This window comes from Carassius auratus, chromosome 15, assembly GCF_003368295.1.
Source record: "Carassius auratus strain Wakin chromosome 15, ASM336829v1, whole genome shotgun sequence".
NCBI classification, from domain to species: domain Eukaryota; kingdom Metazoa; phylum Chordata; class Actinopteri; order Cypriniformes; family Cyprinidae; genus Carassius; species Carassius auratus.
The window spans coordinates 7,775,352-7,797,287 of NC_039257.1; the positions used below are offsets into that span (position 1 = coordinate 7,775,352).

Genomic DNA, 21,936 nt, shown 5'->3' on the forward strand with positions numbered 1-21,936 from the left:
CATAAGCTGAGCTCTCTGTCCATTAAACAACTTCATCTGGATTGCTTGTTTCACTTTGACCAGGTCTGGGATGTTAGGACTGAGAGATCCTCTGGCTGAGAGAAGCTACACCACATCAGTGCTGGATATCAACCACAAACTGTTTCCAGACACGAGAGAAGAAGAACACGATGGGGAGATGAAACCAGTTTAGATGTGATGATGGGAATCATTATTTTCTGGAACAGTATCTCATGTCTTATATGTATCACATGATCTGTATCACAGTTGACTGGATGGGACTGTGTGACTTTTAAGGACATTTCATCACTCATCTGTGAGAACTGATTTATATATGAGGTTAATGTATTTTTGATGATAATTATTTTCATTGAATCTTATTTGTCTTGATGCTACTTTATCATCTTTATAGTCTATGCTTCAATAAAATGAAAATGCTGAATATTGTGTTCTGAAGATTCTTGGTAAATACATAATTTTACTAGGTAGGCTGATATGTGTTTATTTTAGACTTGGAAAAACGACATATTAATTATTGGGATTATTTTTTATTTAAGACATAAACATTTTTGATCGAATTAATAACATCTGGGACATCAGTACACCAGAAAGTAATTTTTTTATATTTTAGTAACAAATATGCAAATTTTTTGTGAAATAAAGGGAGTTACGAGATTAATTATTTTGCATTACAAGATGGTGCCATGGGCTTTATTGTTACAAACACTTGAGGGATAACTGAGAATGTAGCAGGAATGATCAACGTGGATCTAGTAATGCATTAAAACCAAGAGCATGCACATTACTGATGTCCAGCACCTGAGGAGCAAGATACAGGGGTGAGGAGGACATTTTTACACTGATTTTTGCTAATTAGTTATATATATCTATATATATATATATATATATATATATATATATATATATATATATATATATATATATAAATTAATATTCTTAGCACTGCATGAATTTGTCCTTGTGTAATAGTGAAGTATCACAATGTGTATACACTGTCCTTGATTACTGCTTTACAGTGGGGAATAGATAAAGGCAAGTTGTTGCAGGTTCATCCATTATATTTCTTGCCATTTACTTAAAAAATCAAAGAAATAATCTATTATTTTCATTATTAAATCATTTCTTTCTAATTTTTCCATGTTTCATCAGATGGCCTCACAATGTCCTGTCAAAAGGTATAATAGCAATGATGTAAGAATTAGAAAACAGAGGACTGTGAAAACTGTCAGATATAAATGTGACTCAGCTCAGTTTGTTGTCCATGATGAGGAGAATACATATATGTAGGTTTTACTGCCCTTCTACCCCCAGGGGCCCAGTAGCACCCCCCGGAAGAGCCCAAAACTGTACATTTCAAATGGCTGTAAATCAGAGTCCAATTAACATATCAAAGAGGAAATGGGCAGGATTATTACTTATGCTATGCTGATAAAATAATGTTGAGCTCAGTTTTCAGAAATAAATGGAAAGCTGGCATAAAGGCATTTTAAATATTGCTCACTGTAAAATACCACATTTCAGCCTGCCTCTCAAATATATCATGGAGGTTTGCACAATGAACATATTTAGATGTCCAGTTTTCCTTAAAATAAATAATTTATTTTGTTTCGTTAATAAAAAGTTTTAAACTTCATTACCCACAAGCCTCCGTCGTTCTATCTATAGAAAGGCAGCACTAGGGGGCTGTTTTTTGTAGTTCATTGAAGTTATGCTTAGGGTTAGGAATAGGATCTCGCTAAAGATGTCATTTTTCTCAAGATAGTAACACTTCATTGTTGACTTAATATATTACTAATGTGATGATAGCAGCGAAACATACTTTTCAACATGATGCGCTGTTTAATATGGGTTAAAAGATAGTCCAACCACAGACTGTCCTGAAAATTCATAGCCAATGACATCAAAGCTGAGCAGCGGTGTCACACTTCCTTATCCATTTATGACCGATGTCTTTCGTTTTTCGGCTGAAGGGATAGATTCGGTTAACAATAGATTAAGCTTGCTACTTATTAGATTGTGTTTTATTAACGTCTTCACCTTCCTCCGTTGTTCAACTTGAAAAAAATTGGGCAATATTGATGTGCACATGCCCAATATGTCTTAAATATAAGACACATTTTTAAGATTTTTATTTATTTTTTGACCAAAGACAAATATATTTACTAATCAAATGATGTGCTTCTAAAATTTACATTGTATATTACATTGTGTTTTAAAGTTAAAATTGTTCACATTTGTGTTTCTGTGATTTACCATTCTCTACCATTTGAACTCTAGGAATAAAAACAGAAATTATAAATGAATGAATGAATGAATGAACAAATAAATACATAAAGCATAATGAACATGCATATTTTTGTAAGGATCTTCCATTATTTATTGATATGTCAAACTCATTTAAAGACAACATGCCCAAATTACTACACTGCATCCTCTGTCACCAAGCTCGTTTTTGCCACCATAAAGAATAAAAAGGCAGTTATGTTGTAAACATTAACTATTTTCAGTATGCAAATGAAAATGCTTTTATTAAAATACAAAACAGTAAATACAGTATGTCTTTCAGAGAACACTGGAAAAAGATAAATTATTTTAAAAATTAAATTGACCAAAATGTTATACAACACAATGTAAATGTTTCAAACTCACAAAAAACACCATGAAGACATATATGTCAAGTGTGCAATATCATCTATAAAACTCTATCAGCACAGCATCAAATAAACACTGATTGTCTGAACAATGAAAGACAGAGAAAGTGTTCAGGAAAACAAACACCTGCTAGCTTTGACATAACATCATGATTTCACTTCATGACTGGAGCTAGGGGATGACTGTGTATGAATATCTCCTTTACTAAAACTCTTAATTAAAGTCTAAAAAGTTTGCTGTATGAAGCTTGAAAAAGAGAACAAAATGCTTTATCAATACGAAAAATACTATGTTTAACTATTGTTTTCATCACTGGTTCTGTAATGTATTCATTATGAGCTTATAATTAAAACAAAGTTACATCTTCTGCAAAAATCAAACCACTGCAAAGTCTAATCACTGATCCAGGGACCATTTCTGTGTGTGCAGGGGTATAAAGAGTTAACGAGGTGAGTCCTTGTGCATGATGGAGAACTAGCATTATCTGCAAAAAATTATTTAGTTGGTTGGACATCACTTAAAATTCGTAGACAACAGCACTGGTATATCTTTATTTATAAAGCTATACTTGGCAAATTTCCACTGTACCTCTGTAACCTCCTCTCTGTTTGCTCTGGTACCTATCAGCTACGCTCCTCAAAGTGGTTGCTTTTTAATGTGCCACGAGTTACAACCGAATTGGGAAAAACTGCCTTTTCTTATTTAGCACCTTGGGGGTGGAATAATCTACAAAAAGAGCTAAAGTTAGAAACCCTTATGTCCTTAAATGAATTTAAAACTACTATAAAGAGTGTTGTGATGGAGACATGTTCTTGTTTTTCTTAAGAGTCTCATTGTGTTTTATATTTTTATTTTTAATATTTTGTACTTCTTTTATTGTTAAAATGTACTCTAGTGTTTGTTATGTATGCATTTGTTGTGATTTGGCTGCTACCTTGGCCAGGTCTCTCTTGTAAAAGAGATTCTGAATCTCAATGGGACCTCCTGGTTAAATAAAGGTATAATAAAATAAAATAAAAATCCTGTAAGACAGAAGGAAGGAAATATTATTAATTACGTGCAACTTGTACATTACACCTCTGTAAAGATGCTGTATAATTAAATGTTAAATGCATCCATTATTGAAAGCAAGTAATTAATAGCAAGCTATAGTCATATGAATTCTTTTGATAGTGTCAGATGAGACCGTCCTGGGGCTTGTACAATATTATACAAGTGTTAAACTGGATTATTAAGACTGTGATGTGCGACTGTGTTTAGGGATCATTTTTAAGACTTTGACCCTGTCCAGATACCCACACTTGCAGTCTTGGCCGCTTGAGAGTGTGTGTACGTGACAGTGTGTGAACTAGACTTTGCCCGGTCTTAATAATGCCAAAGCACAGCGTCCTTAACACACACTAAACCTGTCCAATACTGCTCCGGAGCGCTATACAAAGCTTAGTGTATCCCATCATGCATCATGTTTTGGAATAAATCGTCAGACTTTTTGCCGAGATCTCACAAGAGGTCACGGAAAGCTGTCCAATGTACAGTATGTGAAATATTGATAATTAGATATTAAAAATCTCTGTAAACACATAAGTGTCCCATAAGGCAGTGGCTCCCAATCCTGGTCCTGGAGAAGCCCAACACTGCACATTTGAGATGTCTCCCTGCTCAAACACACCTGATTCAACTCATCAGCTCATCAGTGAAGACTCCAAGACCTCAAAAGTGTGTTTGTCAGATAAGAGAGACACCAAAACCATGCAGTGCTGGGGTTCTCCAGGACCAGGATTGGGAAACACAGTCATCAGGTGATGAAAAGTTCGACACACACTTGTGGTCATCATGCTCACTTGAACACTAGGCCAAATACAGGAAAGACGTCAAATAAGTAATCAAGTGGTCAAGTGCAAAGATGGCAAGTGTGGGTATTTGGACAGTGCAACAGTTTAAGAAACAACAAATGCTGTACAATTTATAACAGCAGGAATGTTTGATAAAAGGGACAAACTATCACAGACTTACTGCTGCAAATATCTGCCTCCGCAGCTTTCTGTCTTCTCCATTTCTGAAGGAATAGCTCTCCAGAAACACCACTGGGCTGACTGCATTTACGTCTTTTCAGCTAAAAATATACAAAAAAATAAAAAAAAGGGGAGAGAAAATAAAATTGAATTATATACAGAATGTTAATAATGATCTGTGAGCAAAATATTTAGATATAATAAATATATATAAATATATATTTAAATATAAACTGATATGAATGAACTGCAAAATGGAAAAATGCATGTTTTATTATTTATTTTTAATTTGATTTTATTTATTTTTTTGGATTTACATTAAAAGGTATTAAAAGCATGGTACAGAACATATGATTACTGTGATATCTGTCATATAAAAGCACATAAAAACATTAACACTACAGTGATACAAACAGCTGGTTTGATGATTATTGTATTGTTGTATTGATTATTAATATACCATAGTAAAACTACAGTTACAGTTACTAATGTCCTGTTTACTGTGTTTTAACTTCACATTTCATTTATTACTATTGTAAGAGTCGTGATTACCATGATTTTACTACAAATACAACTTACATCATTGATCCTGAAATTAATAATAATATAAAACGGATCGAAGGTCTATGGCACGTCACGTGGCAAATATAGTTTAATCACACTAATTAGCAGCTGTGTTCATTTATTTAAACGCAATGAAACTCAAAGACAGCCGCGGATGACCGATATAATACAGCCATTAAACATATGGCACTAATCTGATTAATAAATAAGACAGAATACATTTATAAAAGGCATTAAAAGAGCGTATTTAGGACTACTCACCCAAACTGTGGAACTGATAGCAAGTATCGCGATGTGTGCTGAATGAGACTTCTTGAACGTGATTTCATAGCGATAAACATCTCATGTCCTCGTCGTGTCGAATTCTGACGCCAAAAGTTTCCCACTGAAAGCAATGAAGGTCGTAGTGCTTCGATATTCGACGCCAAGAGGCACATTTGGCGTCATAAAAGTGATGCTAGGGGCGCTTGACCATGCTTCGGTTTTTGACGCCTTTGGAGTGAGAATGGGTTGGATTTCGTCACAACAGTGCACAAATATCACACTCAAATATACAGTGCTCTCCACTAATATTGGCACCCTTGGTAAAGATGAGTAAAGTGAAAATAAATCGCCATCATTTATGTTTGGGATCTAAAATGTACAAAAAAAAAATCTTACCATTCATTGAAGAACAACAATTGAAAGTAGGGAGAAATCTCATGATGAATATAATGTTTTTCTCCTATACATGTTAGCCATAATTATTGGCAACCCTATATTCCAATTCATATTTAATTTTTAACATTGCCCACAGCCATGATGTCCTGTTCCACAGGATTATAAATATGACTCACAGCTGAAGAATTGCAAAGATTAGTAAAGTCTCGGGGTCAGAAAGCCAAGAAACTATCAAACAGCCTCTAAATCACCACATGTTGTTCTGTAGAGATTCAAGAAAAATTATCCTTGCTGAAAAGCTCCAGCATTTTCAGTTGACAGACGTGGCTGGAACTTCAAATGGCACCAACTTCTATGGTCAGAAGAAGAAGAAGAAAAAGAATATTTTTTGAAAACAAAGCTACCAGATGGGTATAGTACAAGAAATGAATTTTTGAAAAGGTTAAACAATAAAGGTGTATTTGCCCATATTAACTAAGGGTGCCAATATTAGTGGAGGGCACTGTATTTCCTGAATATAACACCATAATTTGTAACTCTGATCAGTTTCGGTTTAGTTTTCATGGACTTCCTGTTTGTATTCCCCTGCTTTGCAAGGCTTCATTTCTGGTTTCTCTGTTCCTGTTACTCACTTGTTGTCATATGTGACCCTGAAAAAAAAAAAAAAAAATTATACATCACCTGGAAGCTATATAAATAAGCTTTCCATTGATGTATGGTTTGTTAGGATAGGACAACATTTGGATGAGAAACAACTATACGAAAACCTGGAATCTTAGGGTGCAATAATAATAATAATAATAATTCCTTACATTTATATAGCTCTTTTCTAGGCACTCGAAGCGCTTAACAGTGTCAGGGGCAGGGGTGGATCTAGAAAAATATTGATGGGGTGGCGAGAAGGGGGCAGGATTTTTTAAGGGGTGGTAACATATGGCAGACGTCTATATACTGAATTTAGTCACTGATGAATTTACTGAATTTACTATTGATGATAAATAGTATGTACACACCACAAAAGGGCACAGGCTTAATCTCATGCAATCAATGTCTTGCATTTGAAAACGTTCATATAAGGAATAAGTGACCATACCCCATCAGCACCCCTACACTCACTAATGCATACAGTGTGCATCGACATGTAACTGAGATCATTATGAAAGATTAAGTGTTATTGAATTCCGTGACGTTCTGCTTTATACAGCAAGTGCCATTCGTGATGGAATCCGTCGATTCAATCCCTGTCGTTATGCAAACACAGACGGGGTGAATTTATGAACGAAAGTGTGAAAGTTCTGACACAAAACGATGTTGTTACGGATCCTAACACATTTTAAAAGTGGGTAACGTACCACTTAGTAGGCTAGACTACACCACTCAACATTAGTTAGCGAAATAACGTAACCTGATATTTATCATCTCAAAGTTAACATTACAACTATGCTAGCACTGTGCTTTTTATTATAGCTACATTTCCTGATAGATAGATAGATAGATAGATAGATAGATAGATAGATAGATAGATAGATAGATAGATAGATAGATAGATAGATAAGCCATATCTTTCCTCCTGTGTCTCCTTGCGACTCCTGGTTCTCAAAGTTTTCCTACTTGGACAAATCAGTCTTTTGCCGCTCTGGCGTCCTCTCGTGCTGGCTGCATTTACTACAGTCGGACACTGGAGATTCATGCTCGTAAATTTTCAAATTGGCCGTAACTTTTAATTAGTTGCTGCCAACTGGGGTGGCAAGGCTTCATTTTATGGCTCCCAAGTAGATCCGCCCCTGGTCAGTGGTATCCTCATCCACCACCAGTGTGCAGCATCCACCTGGATGATGCGACGGTAGCCATATTGCGCCAGAACGCCATCTTATTGGTGGAGAGGAGACAGAGTGATGAAGCCAATTGAGGCCAGGATGGTTAGATTCCAATGGGCAAATTTAGCAAGGATGCCGAGTTCACACCTCTACTCTTTTCAAAAGTCACCCTGGGATTGTTACTGACCACATGTCAGGACCTCTCATCGTCTCATCCGAAGGACGGTGCTTGTTGACAGTTATAGTGTCCCCATCGCTACACTGGGTCACTAGGACCCACACAGACCACAGGGTGAGCGCCCCCTTCTGGCCATACTAGCACCTCTTCCAGCAGCAACCTAGTTTTCCTAGGAGGTCTCCCATCCAGGGAATAACCAGGCTCAACTCTGCTCAGCTTCAGTGGGCAACCGGTCTTGGGATCCAGGGTGATATGGCTGCCTGCCATAAATAAGTAAATAAATAAATAAATAAATAAATATAATACAAATATTGAGTTGTCTTAATGATGTTCTTAGCAATGGATAAAACTTAACAAAAATTAAATTTTGATAAATTTATAATTTAATATAATTGACAAAATATATTCATGGAACATAATCTGTACTTAATATCCCAATGATTGTTGGCGTAAAAGAAAAATTTATAATTTTGACCCACACAATGTATTGTTGGTTATTGCTGCAAATATACCTGTTCTACTTAGGGTCATATATAAGCTGCACACAGGTTCTCAGCAGCCTGTCTTCTTTTTGCTCTTGGTTTGCTAAATTTAGTGCATTGTGTTGTTTAATCGCAATAAGTTAAATCAGAAACAAAATTAGTAAAACAATTATGCATGCAAATTTACAATACAATGCTTTGTTATTTATTATTATACTAACTCACTGTCAAATATATTGATAATTAAAATTAAAATGCAAAAAAAAATCAGTGCTAGAATTGATTCTACTTTTATATGTACAGTATTTATAGTTTACACTCAAACATGCTGGAAAGTGTTGATAAAAACAGAACAGACACAATATATAAAATCAGTCAATGCAAGCTATAGACTCAAAAAGAGAGTTTTAAAAATGTACAATCTGATGTATATCATTTTGACCATAAAAAAAACACTGTTAAACATTGTGCTGTTCATTATCATCAGACATTTTGATAGATGGTGAGATCCATGTTGGTGTGAACAGCCTCATAATCACAACCCTACATGTAATATAAAAAAAGACACAGAGGTCAGTCAATAACATATTACAAGGCAGCTTTTGAAATCATATAAATCATTTTCAGTTTGATAATGGTAAAATTTAATAATATACTCACTGAGGATTTTGGGTGACTGGTGTGCATGGTGAAAAAGAATAATAATAATAATTAAAAAAAAAATCTGCATTTATCATGGCAACTGTTAAACATAACTTTCATTATGACACTCAGTTCAGAAATGGAATAAGTATTGTTTTCCTCAGAAATTGCATAAGCATTATTTTGCTGGGTAACATGCTATGATTTTAGGCCTTAAAGGGGTAATTGATTGAGAAACATCCTCTAAGTTTCACAACTCAAAGGTTCCTCATTAGTCCAGAAATAGCTTTCATTGAAACCAAGCTGCAGAAGACCGATGTCTATTTCATCATTGCCTCTTTAGCCCTGCCCACCGGTTCAAGCATGATAAATACAAGATAGAGATAGGACAGAAAACAGCCTATTACTTCTACTTTATGATGTTTTTATGTAAAAATATTGATAATATTGTAAGCAGCTTTCAGAGAAAATTGTAAAATGTAGAAGAAAATAATGATTCATGACACCTTTAAGAAACACAGATGTGGTTCAATGTACCTCTTTTATGACGGCATACAAGTTTTGGAGAAAGGCTTGTTTCCTGACAGTGTACAAATGTTGTTTGTTCTGTGAAGAGAGTTTCATTAGTGAGTGGAGCATAGAAGCAAAAATGTGTGAGGTTTTTTAACATTAATTTTTTTTCTCTGTTCAGGGTGCAAAGACAACTGTAAAACATTTGTCAAATGTTTTCCTCTCAAAGCGTCAGGAAAGGTCAAATAAATAAAGTTAAATAAATGTACTGTACCTCATCAATAACTGAATCAATATTCACCTGTAAATGTTGTTAATGTAAATTATTAGTCATATGTGTTTTTTATGAGATAAATGTATAGAAACCTAAAATTCTTATGGATTAAGAAAAACAAATAAAAATCAAATACCGACCAGTATTCTGTCTGCAGATTTACATTGGTTCTGGGTGATTGGTGTCTACAAAAAAAAAAAAAAAAAACATGAAATCAATACAAAAAGGTATTGTATTGAAAAAAATTGGCTCCAGATGCTCCATCTGTTGAGAAAATTACATAGTTTGATTAAATATATAGTATGAATATAAATTATAATTATATAGTAAATATAGGAATAATTTCAACCTTTCAACATGCATTTGTTGCTTTTTGTTGACACCCTTGGCGCCCTTCACTGAATTATACACAATAATGAGTGGCCTAAATGAAAATAAATAAAAATAAAAATGCATGCTAGTATAACAGAGCTTTCTCTAAACTAACTTCCCTTTTCTTAGACAACTTTATTTTTAATCAACTATTCTTGAGGTCTGAGTTCCTCTTATTCTGATCATATGAACACATTTTACAAAGCTGTACAGCCAGAAAAGATCCAATAATGAACACTATGTCGAATTTAAAATTTTAGTTTCATTTTAAAATGTTTTGATTAAAAAAATTTACTTGTGCTATATATCTTTAACCTCTTAACTGTCACTTACGTTTTTGAAGATGGACTTCAATGTGCATGATACAAACCTACATTTTTATAATTCATGACTGAAAACATTTTGTAACATGATATTGATGTACCATTTACATGGTAATACAATGTCTGATTTTAAAATGGGTTTTAAAGGATGAATTTTGAGATTTTATGTTTTCAAGTGATATATAATTTCTGATGATTTATAAAATGTGAAGAAGTCTTTTTTTTAAATAAAGGTCAAAACTCCTGTTATAATGTAGATTTTTGAGGGTGCAGTCTTGTCATAAATTAATCTATTACGTTTGCTAAATAATTTTTAACAAAAAACATTGGTAAAATATATATTTGGGAGTGTTGGACCTTTCCAACGATATATAGTTTGAAAAGATTAGATTAGATTTTATTGTAATATAGTGAAGTAAACATAGGCATCCCGTATTTGGGACGGGGTGACAGTTTTAAGTATCTTAAATCATCACATCAACATGCTTGTTTTTAACACTTCAGTCAGATATAGTATTTCCTGACAAGAATGCCACCATTTGCGATGACTCTGTCAAGAGGGTCTGTTTTAAGATCTTTATAATACACAAGAGGTACTTCATTTAAAAACAATCATTATAAAAAAGATGATAGTCTCTGAGAACATTTGGTTTCATCACAATTATAAATTTAATTCAGTAGCGATATGCTGTCAATGATTCTGTAAGAATTGTGAAACAAATTTGAATTAATATATAAAGCCACACACAAAATTACTGTTTGCAACATTGCCGCATTCTATCTTAAAGTGTACATTTATTACTGTAACTGACCTTTGACCTATGATGTGCCAAAAGTTGTAGGTTTGCTTTTGACAATGGTGTCCCACAATGATCCAGGATGCTGTTTCAAATCCTGCCATACCACAAAACATCACGATTTTTGCATACGATTTAGTAGATGATATTAGTTGCTACAAAGCCATTTAATCTCTGTTCCTTGTCACCTATCTGGTTTCTCTGGCTCAAGCAGGGGCTGGCCGTCTTGGAGATCTGAGGGTGACAGTGAAAGCTTCTTCACCGGGCCACACCCCACGGACCTCTCACTCCTCCACAGCACATGTCCCGTGCAGCTGCGATTGGTTCTGCTGAGCCGTCTCACAGCGGTCCCAGCGTGTCTTTTGGTGTGTCGGCCGAGGACACATGTCGATTGCAGCATTGGGAGATGGGCTATCGGCATCTGAGGATAAGGATTCAGCAGTGCTGCCCCCTTCGGGCAATGTCACTACTGCGGAATCAGACTGAGAGTTGTCGGCCATGCTAGCCTGGGCAGCCGTGAGCATCGGGCTGGAGGTGACTAAACCGCTCAGCCCTGAGCACTCGAGTGGTTCCTTTCTTCCCAAAGGGTGTGGTTCAAATGCACTTGTACTGTACCTCTTTGGTGATGGCATACGAGGTTTGGAGAAAGGCTTGTGTTCGGTCACCGTACATGTATTGGTTCTGTGAAGAGAAAAGTTTTATTTTTAAAAATACGCCTTTAATAGGCCTTATTATGAATCAAAAATCAAATCTGTGTTGTCATAAATAGTAGAATGTGTTAGTGTGATTTTTTTTGGAAAATATCTGAATGTGTAAAGTAAACTATTAGTAAACTATTTGTTTGATTTTCATGATTGTAGTGTTACTGCTTTGATACCAACATTCAACATTATTATTATTATTTTAATTTAAATTTTTTGCACCACCAAGAATCAGCCACTTCACATAATGTGTTGCTCTTGAATTAATCATCATTTTTAACAAATCAGTAAAAGGACTGATTCTATGTAACTAGATACCACTTGTTAGTGATTTAGGGTGATTTGACAACTAACAGAGTAAACTAACAGTAAATCTGTCTTATATTTTACCTTACTATGTTGTTCTTACCTAGTTTTACTCCTGCTTTCCCTGTTACTCCAACCTGCTCTTCCCTCAGACCTACTAAAGTGCCTGGTGGATAAATAAAAAAAAATGATTTGAGACTAAATAAAATTAGACAAATAAGAGATAAGAAGATTCCAACCTTGAAAATCTATTCCAACGTGATCCCCTACATCAGAGAATACAGTTATTAGTGTTTTAGAAATGTAAACATTGTAGTCTATGTCAAACAATGTTTTTTTAAAAGAGAATTAATGAATAAAGAGGTTAATGTCATACATACCTCTCTTCAAATGGTGTTAATGACCCTCGCATATTATTAACAGGCTGTCTACAATCAGCAATGACAATGTGAGAAGCAACAATTACTTATTAAATAGAAATGTTTAATTCTAAACTTTCAATTTATGTAAAATTAATGTTAGCCTAAAGTAACAAACAGTTACCGTTGTCGTTTCCTGTAAACGATGAATGCAGTAATTGCGAGGAGAAACACAAGTGATGGAGCTAGAATGTAAAGCCCAATAGTCTTCAGCCCAATGTTTGCAGAGTCTGCATCTTTATGGACATGGGCTAAAACATTTAGACAATATTATTAGCGCACAAGTGAAATGATAACCAAACCAAAAGGCCCATGACTTCAAAAATCCACATACTGTATATGCATATATCACTTACATTGTGCATTTTTGTCTTTTGTAGCTATCACTGTTATGCCACCATGATATGTTACAGAACATTCAATGGTTGAGCTTTCTGTCTTTACAACACTTGCGCGTGTCAGAGTGATTTTCCACAAGCCATTTTTAAAAAGCTCATTGTCTATTTGATCAGATCCTTCTATACCGTTCAGAGTGATGGTTGTGTCAATGTCATCTTCAATTACTGTATATAACAAATTTAAAATAGCCAGTGTCCTACCAAAGTGCTTAAATAATCAAAAGGTTTTAAACAAAGTATTGGGTAGGGTAATTTTGATTATTAAATGATTATATTATATATTATTATATATTAAATTGAATGAATTAGTAAATTAATATTTACACTCAATAAGTTATTTTTGCATACTGTTTTAAAATATATAACAATGCTAATACAATTAGCAGAATACTACTTTAACTAGTGTAAATCTCTCTATCATGCAGCCTATAACATCTTCCTGCGCCCCTGCTACATTGTCTGTTTTTTAAATAAATAAATATAAATATAAAACTGAAAATATGCTTCCACTATTTGAGCTCTCTGATTGGTTTTAGAATAAAACCGCCAATTTATCTGAGATATTTTTACTGCATATGATACAGAACATCAGCAGTTGTGCTAAGCAGTGCCAGCACAAGTTATTTTCTTTGCCAGTTCATTCAATAAAGACAGTTAACAATCTAGCTTCTAAGTAATAAGTTATTAACCCAACAATAGCGGGGTCAGTCAATTTTTTTGCAGTGGGTCGCGCAAACATATGTTTGGTTGTGTGGGCCGCGAGTTGAAAAAGGTTGGGAACCACTGCTTTAAACCATTTTTTCCTCAAAATTCTGTTCCTGAAAGTCATAGTAATTAGCCATCTTCAGATAGCCATAACATTTGAAAGTTCAAGATATGGACCAAATATAAAAAGTTTTGGAATTGGCTTGATACTAGATTTTTACCCAATGCATTTGTTTGAGCAGAGGACCAACAATGGTAGAAAACAAGGAAATTATAGACTATGTTAAATTTAAAGAATAGACATGATTAATCTCGTTTATGTTGAAGCCACTTTCACTTCTCTGTATAGTTTCTGTTGGTTACATGGAACACCTGACGAAAACCAAAGACAGACAGAAAGTACAAAAAAAACCTGCAATTTAACTGGTATACCAGTTCCCTAAAGGACATTTCCATTCTTAAGACGTGCTTGTTAGAAAGCTATATTGGCTGCTATTAACAATCTGTTTCTTATAAAATGGCAATCGGGAATATGACAGGACATTTGTTACTTCGTTTAATTTTTCAAGGTAAAGTCTCTGTTTTCTATAAAGAGATCATCATTACTTTTCTATAATGATGATCTCTTGAAGCTTTTTAATGAGAAATCACTTGTAGATTTCCTTTATGCTGGACTATATGTTGGTATCTGACCATTAATTAATTATTTTTAAACTACAGCGTTCTTTCCATTTCCTTAAAAGTAGAAATCATCTTAGAAATTATTTGTAGGCCTAAGTTCAATGTGGTTTGGTCATTCAGCAAATTTTTAGATTACAGTATATATACATTATACGTGGTCATAAACACATCCTGAACATCTCCCATCTTTTCCTAGCTGCACCATTAGTCTGCTGATAGCAGCACATTAGACACCTTCATTAGAGGGGGTTTCATTTTCTGAACTAAACCACTGCCACAGGATGTGAGCTTCAAACTTAGATGACAGTATGAACATATCTCTTTATCTCTACCAGGAAAGTGTGCTTTTAGTTTCTTTTATGTCGTAATTTAACTATGCAAATATGAAAAGTTAGAAATACACTTGGGTGAAGTTTTCCTTTTGTTTCTCGGTTTTAACATTTTTAAAACAACAATTGAGAACAAAAGATTCAAGTTCAAGGTAAAACATTTTTATATTTCTTTCTATTTATTTCACCATGGTAAAAATACATTTGATTGAGAACAAAAGATTCAAGTTCAAGGTAAAACATTTTTATATTTCTTTCTATTTATTTCACTATGGTAAAAATACATTTGGTTATTGTCAGATTACTTACCTAATCAGTTAAGCATAAAAAGCACTATGCTTCTTCAAACAATACTTTTTTGGCATGTGATTATGTCATCATAGCGTGAAAATGTTGTTTGAGAAACATCAGTTGCATCATGGGGCTAGTAGGCCTGATTTGTTTGCTACAATAAATGCAGATTGAATAAAATATGGTGACAAAATAAATAATAATTTAAACACACAAAACACAGAAAAACAATTAGAAGTAATTACCAAATTGAAACTTTCGGCATGCAAGGATGAAAAAATAAAATAAATAAAAATAAAAAAGGAAGGAGAAACAAACTGAACAGAATCATATAACTGTATTTATTTAATTAGCAGCAGACAGAATGATGATTCCTGAAGGGATTCCTCTGCTTCTGCTTGGTATGAATTGTCTATATTATATACTGAATGCAGATTTTTGTAAATTATTTTCCTAATTTATCGATATAAACTGAAAGTGTGACTGATGTTGTTTTTCAGTTCTTCTTATGGGCTCCTTCACCGGCTCAAACAATGAACTAATAAAAGTGCTTGAGAAAACAGAACAAATTGATGAAGGATCATGTGTGACCATCCCCTGTTCTTACAAAAAAACAAAGGATGGAAAATATACTCTGTTGTGGTTTAAAGATCCAGAATATAATAAAATATCACAAATTTTTGACGGGACTATTTTATACAGTAACACAGAAGAACGTCCCCAGTCGCCAGGTTACTCCAGCAGAGTGAAATACATCACTGATGAAACATCACAAGAAAACCAAAACATCTGGATCAAATGTGATTTAAGAATCACCGATCTTCAAACAAAAGATAGTGGGAACTACAAGTTTAGATTTATTATTTCCAGCTACATGAAATATATGAGTGCAGCTATGAATCTCAAAGTTACAGGTGAGCAATGATATTTAAATGGAATTTATCTTACAAAAACAAATCTTTCTTCATTTATTCTTGTTTTTTTTTTTTTTTTTTTTTTTTTTTAAACAACGAAACTGAATGTGAAAAATGTCTCCAAAAACTTTAAACAACCAATAATAAAACCCAGACTGTTTGAAGCCATCATGAAAATGCCACTGGTTCTCATGCATTTTATATATAACCAAATGTAATGCACTCCTCAGAGTGTTCTTTGTCTCCATGTCAAACATTAAATTTGTTTAATGCACAGCTATTTGTGGATTATCTTGCTTAGGGACATTGGTCACAATTGCAGAGGAAACAACAAAACTGCTGTGTTTTTGTTTTTTGTTTTTTTGATTTTTTTTCTTGCAAATATGACACACTTACAATTTGAACTTTTCTTCTTAGTACTGTGCAATTCTAAGTTTATTTCTCGTAATATTTTCTCAGAACTCATGCTTGAAAAAAGTCATAATTGTGAGGCAAAAAGTCACAATTATCTATTTTTTTCTGTGACAGAAATAAGCTTTCATAGGTAATAATTTAAGTTTTTTTTTTTTTTTTGAGTAAAGTTTCTACCTTACTTGTTTTCACTCCTTATTGTTCTCCTGATTCCAGACAATCCTTGTAAGGTGCACATTGAACCATCAGAGCTGAAGAGTCCAGTCCGTGAGTCGGACAAATTAACTGTTCGCTGTTCCACATTTGGTTCCTGTGATCTTCATCCTGAGTGGCTCGTCCATACATCACGACAAAAGCAAAAATGGACGTCCTCCTCGTCGACTGATATGATTATAGAGACTGAAGAAGATAAAGAAGGCAGAAAGATCACCAAATTGAAGCTCAGTGTGACATGGAAGGATGACAGAAGGATTCTGTCTTGTCGTCCAGCAAAGAGTGAGGACAGCTGCCAGATCAGGAATATCACACTGTCTGTAGAATGTGAGTGAATATATCATATGTTTATGAACAATTACTCTATATTTAGTGTAAACAGTCACTGACTGAGCATTATTCACTCCAGCTGCCCACTTCATTTCGTTTCTTCTCTAGATGCACCTAAAGAGGTAAAAGCAACAGTGAGCTCTGAGGATGTGAAGGAGGGAGATTCTGTCACTCTCTCCTGCACCAGCAGAGGTCAGCCTGATGTCAGCTTCTCATGGTTCAAAAAAGAGAGAATAGAAAAGTCTCAACAAATGTCTGACTTGAAACTAAATAATGTGAAACCAGAAGACAGTGGAGAATATTACTGTGAAGCTGAAAACAAGCATGGCGTGAAGAAATCAAATATCATTCAAATTGATGTGAAGTGTGAGTATAATGTTTTATGATACCTCTAAAGAAAGGTACAAAGGTTTTGAACTTCAGTACTCCATCTGTTAATATAATTTAATTTGATAATTTAATTGAAATGTAATACATTTCTTGTGCCTGTGCACTGCATTATTCAGATGGTCCAGAGGGTGTCAAAGTGCAACCTGTTAACATTAAAGATCTCAAAGAGGGAGATGAACTGACACTCAAGTGTTTAGTCGAGAGAGGTAACCCAGCAGTCTATCAGTTCATGTGGTACAAAAATTCCCAAAACCAGAGTGAAACCAGCGAGACATTCATCATCAGTAAAGTTACTGAAGAGGACAGAGGATCGTACCAATGCCAGGCTGATAACGGGATCAGAACAGAAATATCAGATATCCTAGAAGTATCTGTAAAGTGTAAGTATTTCTATATAATATTTGTAGTATTTCTTTATATATCTGTACCTCCAACAAACTAATAAAGTGATTTTGTTATTGATTATAATGAAATAAATATTAAATCAAGCTCTTAACAGTCAGCTAATAAATTTATGGTAGTTAGTATTACTTCATGTCATTTAGAAAGGTTTTGCAAAATTAACTAATTTAAATTCTAATTATCAAAAGCATATTAGATTATAAATCTCTTCACATAAATATGTTACAATTAGCCTACATATTTCTAAAATAAAAACATTAATATTTTATTATATTAAACACATACAAAGCAGAAAGTTGAGGGAAAACAAGAAACTAAATAAAATAAATAAATACAATTATATTTCATAAGTAATAATATTTTATTATTATTATTATTATTATTATTATTAATATTATTATTTTTTAAATAAAGTTTCAAGGACTTTTGAGAAACATGAGATGCTTTAATTTTACTTGAAAGGGACCAAACTGATATGACTTTAAGCATTAATTTTCCTAAATAATTTGAGTTTCATTTTCTTATATATCATAGATGCACCCGAAAATGTGACTGTAAGTGTTAAAGGAGAACAAAGATTAGGGAGTGAGCTGACCCTTACATGTGAGGCTCACGCCGATCCTGCTCCATCCTCATATGAGTGGAAGAAAGGCTTCAATGGACAGTTAAAGACAATTGAACAGAAACATGAACAGAGACTACACTTTCTTTCTCTGGAAATCTCTGACTCTGGTCAGTACGCCTGTATTGCTCAAAACTCCATTGGAAAAACAGAATCTCCATTAGTAGAGATCAAGGTGAAACGTGAGTACTTATTCTACTAGTTATTTGACACACTATAGATTTTTGTGACAAAATAAATAAATGCTTTTTGGCTTTTCTGACAGATATAAGATTGTACAGTGTTGTGTGATTAGTTTAACTAGTCTAATGAATGACTTTTGTCATTATAACTGGGTTAATATCACAATGTCCAAATTTGTCATTGTATAAAAATAAATCAAATTGTCATTGCTTTCCATCTACCAGATATTGTGAATATATTCATGTCCTTTTGCCTGTTTTCTATAGATGTTCCAATCATAAAAATTGCCCATAACATGACAACATTAACTCAGTGGAATTGGGAGTTTCCAGTCTCTCTGACCTGCAGTGCAGATGCACATCCTCCTGCCAAGGTCTACAACTGGTACAGAGAGGAGGACAACGTGACCGTACTGTCAGAACATCAGAACTTCACTGTTCAGCCTCAGAACCCAGGAATATATTACTGTACAGCAGCCAATGCTATCGGAGAATCACGATCCGAAAACATCATGTTATTTATTGGCAGTGAGTATGAAATAACACATCTTAAATATATATGTTCCAAATGACTCAAACTGGAATCAATTATTAGCTGCATTTAGCTAGAAATTCTTCTAACAGACTTTAGACATGACCCTTTTCTACAACTGCCTCTTTGGCGTAACCGTGATAACCAAGCAAATATTTTTTTTAGTCAACTAATATTTTAATGATATCTGTCAGGGTGTAGGATAGTTTTCTGCATATCACTCCATGGAACCTTTATGAAAGCATAAAAATACCATGGTATGTTTAAAGATTTTTAGGAAATATGCTAAGTTCACATAGGCCTACTTGTTTCTTTGAAAAACAATGCTACAGCCAGTTATTCTACTTTGAATCATGTGATCCTGCTTATTTACATTTACAGTAAAGACTCCAGGTCGCCAGTTGGTGTAAAACACCTTTTTCTAATATTTTTAAATTGTACTGCAATACCTACATCAACCACTAGCCGTCAATATTTCTTACTGCACATAAAGGTACAATTATACATGAGCACATTGTAAATGCATGATTAAAGTAAAATGCTTCCACACTTTGTATTTTTTTTAAGTGGTTAACTGGGTAAATGTATGAATTATGAAATAAAAACAATGTTTTGATCTATTGAACACAAAGTCCATATAATATAAGTCTGTATAATGTTGTTTCAAAGGGAAAATATTATATAAATAATGATTCTATAAGTGTGCCTTCTACTCATTCACTTTTTATTTTTACAGTGAGTTGCTGTTGCATTAATATATATAGTACTATTGATTAAAAATTTATTAATTTTGTAAAAAACTATTTCGTTATGTATCAATGAACCATATATTTGTGTGATCAATTCTTGAGTAGATAATTGAAAAAAAAATGTTGTCTGAAAATGTAGTTTAACTACATTGTGTGAAATGCAAAAACATTGCTATGCATTTTTTGTTTGTTTGTTTTTGTTTGTTTGTTTCATTAAACATTTGTATTTGGGACTGCTTAACTGCCAATCTGATAACATTTAAATGCTTGCATAAATCTGTGAATAAAAATAAATAAATAAATAAAAAGTCTCCTGGGCTCAGTGATTTCAAGAAGGAATTGCACCACCAAGTTATATAATATGAGAAGCAAATAATTGTTCACATATAAAATAATTTAATATAAAACTTTAATTGGACACAAAAATATAATTGAATCATATAATCATATAGCACAAAAATAGCAGAAAATAAAATAACAATCTGCATAATTTACAGATGTGACACTTGACCACAAAACAAGGCATAAGAGTCTTTAATTGAAAGATTGAATAAAAGATTTAATTATTTTTATTTTATTTTCATTATCTGAAAGTTTTCAGCTTTAGGACAATATTTAGCCATGATACAACTATTTGAAAATGTATAATCTGATGGTAAAAAAAAAAAATCCAAAATGTTGGGAAAATTGCCTTTAAAGTTGTCAATTTAAAAATAATAATAATAAAACATACATAATTGAAATGTACAAAATATCTTCATGGAACATTATCTTTATTCAATATCCAAATAATTTTTTGCATGAAAGAAAAATAGATAATTTTGACTCATACAATGTATTGCTGGCTATTGCTACAATATAGCCGTGCAACTTAAGACTGCTTTTGTGGCCCAGGGTTACATATATAATTCAGAGTGATACTTCAGATACTTCAGAAGGATTTTATATTCTAAAGATAAATGCATGTATTATAAAAAGTATGTTACATTTTGTGTTAGAAGGCATAATATCCTGATGCTACATAATATGCATGACAAATGTTTTATTATTAATAAAGTCTGAAATTTTTGGTCTTCTTATAAACACTATAGTGAAACGCATTTTGGTTTTGATCGTGTAGCTTTTTCATCAGACATTTTCATAGATGTTGCCTACTTCCTCGTTGATGTAATCAGCTTCATAATCATAATCCTTATGGAAAATTTATGAAATGAAAGTACAAAGCCAGACATCAGTAATTTTAGTAAGAATATGTTAAAGAATCTATTTCCAGAGTGTAACACAGTAATAGCAGAAATAAACAGTATACTCACTGAGTGGGATTTTGGATCACTGAGGTGCATGAGGGAAAATACACATTTATGTTGTTATTTCGTTACCAGGTAAATTTTGTTAATTTTGAAAAATGTAAATGCATAAAATTCACTTATTAGAAACTTATATGTCATTCAAAGTTGCTGTACCTCTTTGGTGAGGGCATTTGAGGTTTGGAGAAATGTTTTTTTCCTGACTCTGGACTTGCATCTTTTGACCTGGGAACATATGTTGTGTGTAAGAAAAAGAAGCTGATGCTGTAAGCTTTAATAATGCCTTTAACCTTTTGTTTAATTTCTACTTTATTTCCTCCTGTGTGATTTAACCTCAAGTTTAATGTGTTTAATTCCTGACATTTTCAATATATTTTAAATAACTTTTACATTTAGTTACTGATAATTAAATATCACATAATCAAATATCAAAGACAGCGAATGCATAAAAAATATAGTGTAATTAGATAAGCATTGCTTGCTTTATGTCATCCAGTTAACATTTACACAGCCACATATGTTAAGTGGTATGGCAACTTGTATTAGACATCTCCTTTGTTCTCAGAATATACAACTAGCTTTTGTTGAAATGTGAAGTTATAAATAGATAATTTATAACAACGAAAACAGATAGAAAGAGACAAGTCTTTGAATATCATCTCATTTCATTTACAACAAATTTATCAAAATCAGCAGTATTTTAGTTTATGAACAATGAAGATAAATTGGGGAATTCCTGGCTTAAAGAGA

The 21,936-nt window shown here is 33.3% G+C and overlaps 2 protein-coding genes and 1 long non-coding RNA gene across 5 annotated transcripts in view; 1 reads left to right on the forward strand and 2 right to left on the reverse strand.

The window, feature by feature from the left end:
* The window catches only part of LOC113114915 (sialoadhesin-like), a 52,924-nt gene that overhangs the window by 15,980 nt on the left and 15,008 nt on the right, over positions 1 to 21,936 (reverse strand). The window contains exons 7-9 of one of the 2 annotated variants that reach the window (XM_026282022.1): positions 21,343 to 21,411; positions 21,193 to 21,211; positions 20,582 to 21,070 (exon numbers count right to left, since the gene is read on the reverse strand). The exons of the other annotated variant lie outside the window; for it this stretch is intronic. Coding sequence (XP_026137807.1) covers positions 21,008 to 21,070; positions 21,193 to 21,211; positions 21,343 to 21,411 — 151 coding nt within the window. The 3' untranslated portion in view covers positions 20,582 to 21,007. Of the gene's footprint in view, positions 1 to 20,581; positions 21,071 to 21,192; positions 21,212 to 21,342; positions 21,412 to 21,936 lie in introns of those variants that run through there. 2 annotated transcript variants of the gene reach the window in all.
* On the reverse strand, positions 5,644 to 10,067 carry LOC113114918 (uncharacterized). Its single transcript, XR_003293807.1, has 6 exons — positions 9,953 to 10,067; positions 9,813 to 9,839; positions 9,566 to 9,634; positions 9,047 to 9,062; positions 8,417 to 8,929; positions 5,644 to 8,164 (listed from the first exon to the last, which is right to left on the reverse strand). It is a non-coding gene; the product is annotated as an uncharacterized LOC113114918 (long non-coding RNA).
* On the forward strand, positions 14,281 to 20,148 carry LOC113114911 (B-cell receptor CD22-like). Of its 2 annotated transcripts, XM_026282016.1 has the most exons (8): positions 14,281 to 14,402; positions 15,491 to 15,535; positions 15,635 to 16,048; positions 16,676 to 16,999; positions 17,111 to 17,368; positions 17,509 to 17,772; positions 18,329 to 18,598; positions 18,866 to 20,148. In XM_026282016.1, exons 1-8 carry the CDS (start codon positions 14,351 to 14,353, stop codon positions 19,168 to 19,170), a joined length of 1,932 nt encoding a protein of 643 aa, XP_026137801.1. In that variant the 5' UTR covers positions 14,281 to 14,350; the 3' UTR covers positions 19,171 to 20,148. The 2 variants fall into 2 exon arrangements, with proteins under 2 accessions (XP_026137801.1, XP_026137802.1); XM_026282017.1 differs by lacking the exon at positions 15,491 to 15,535.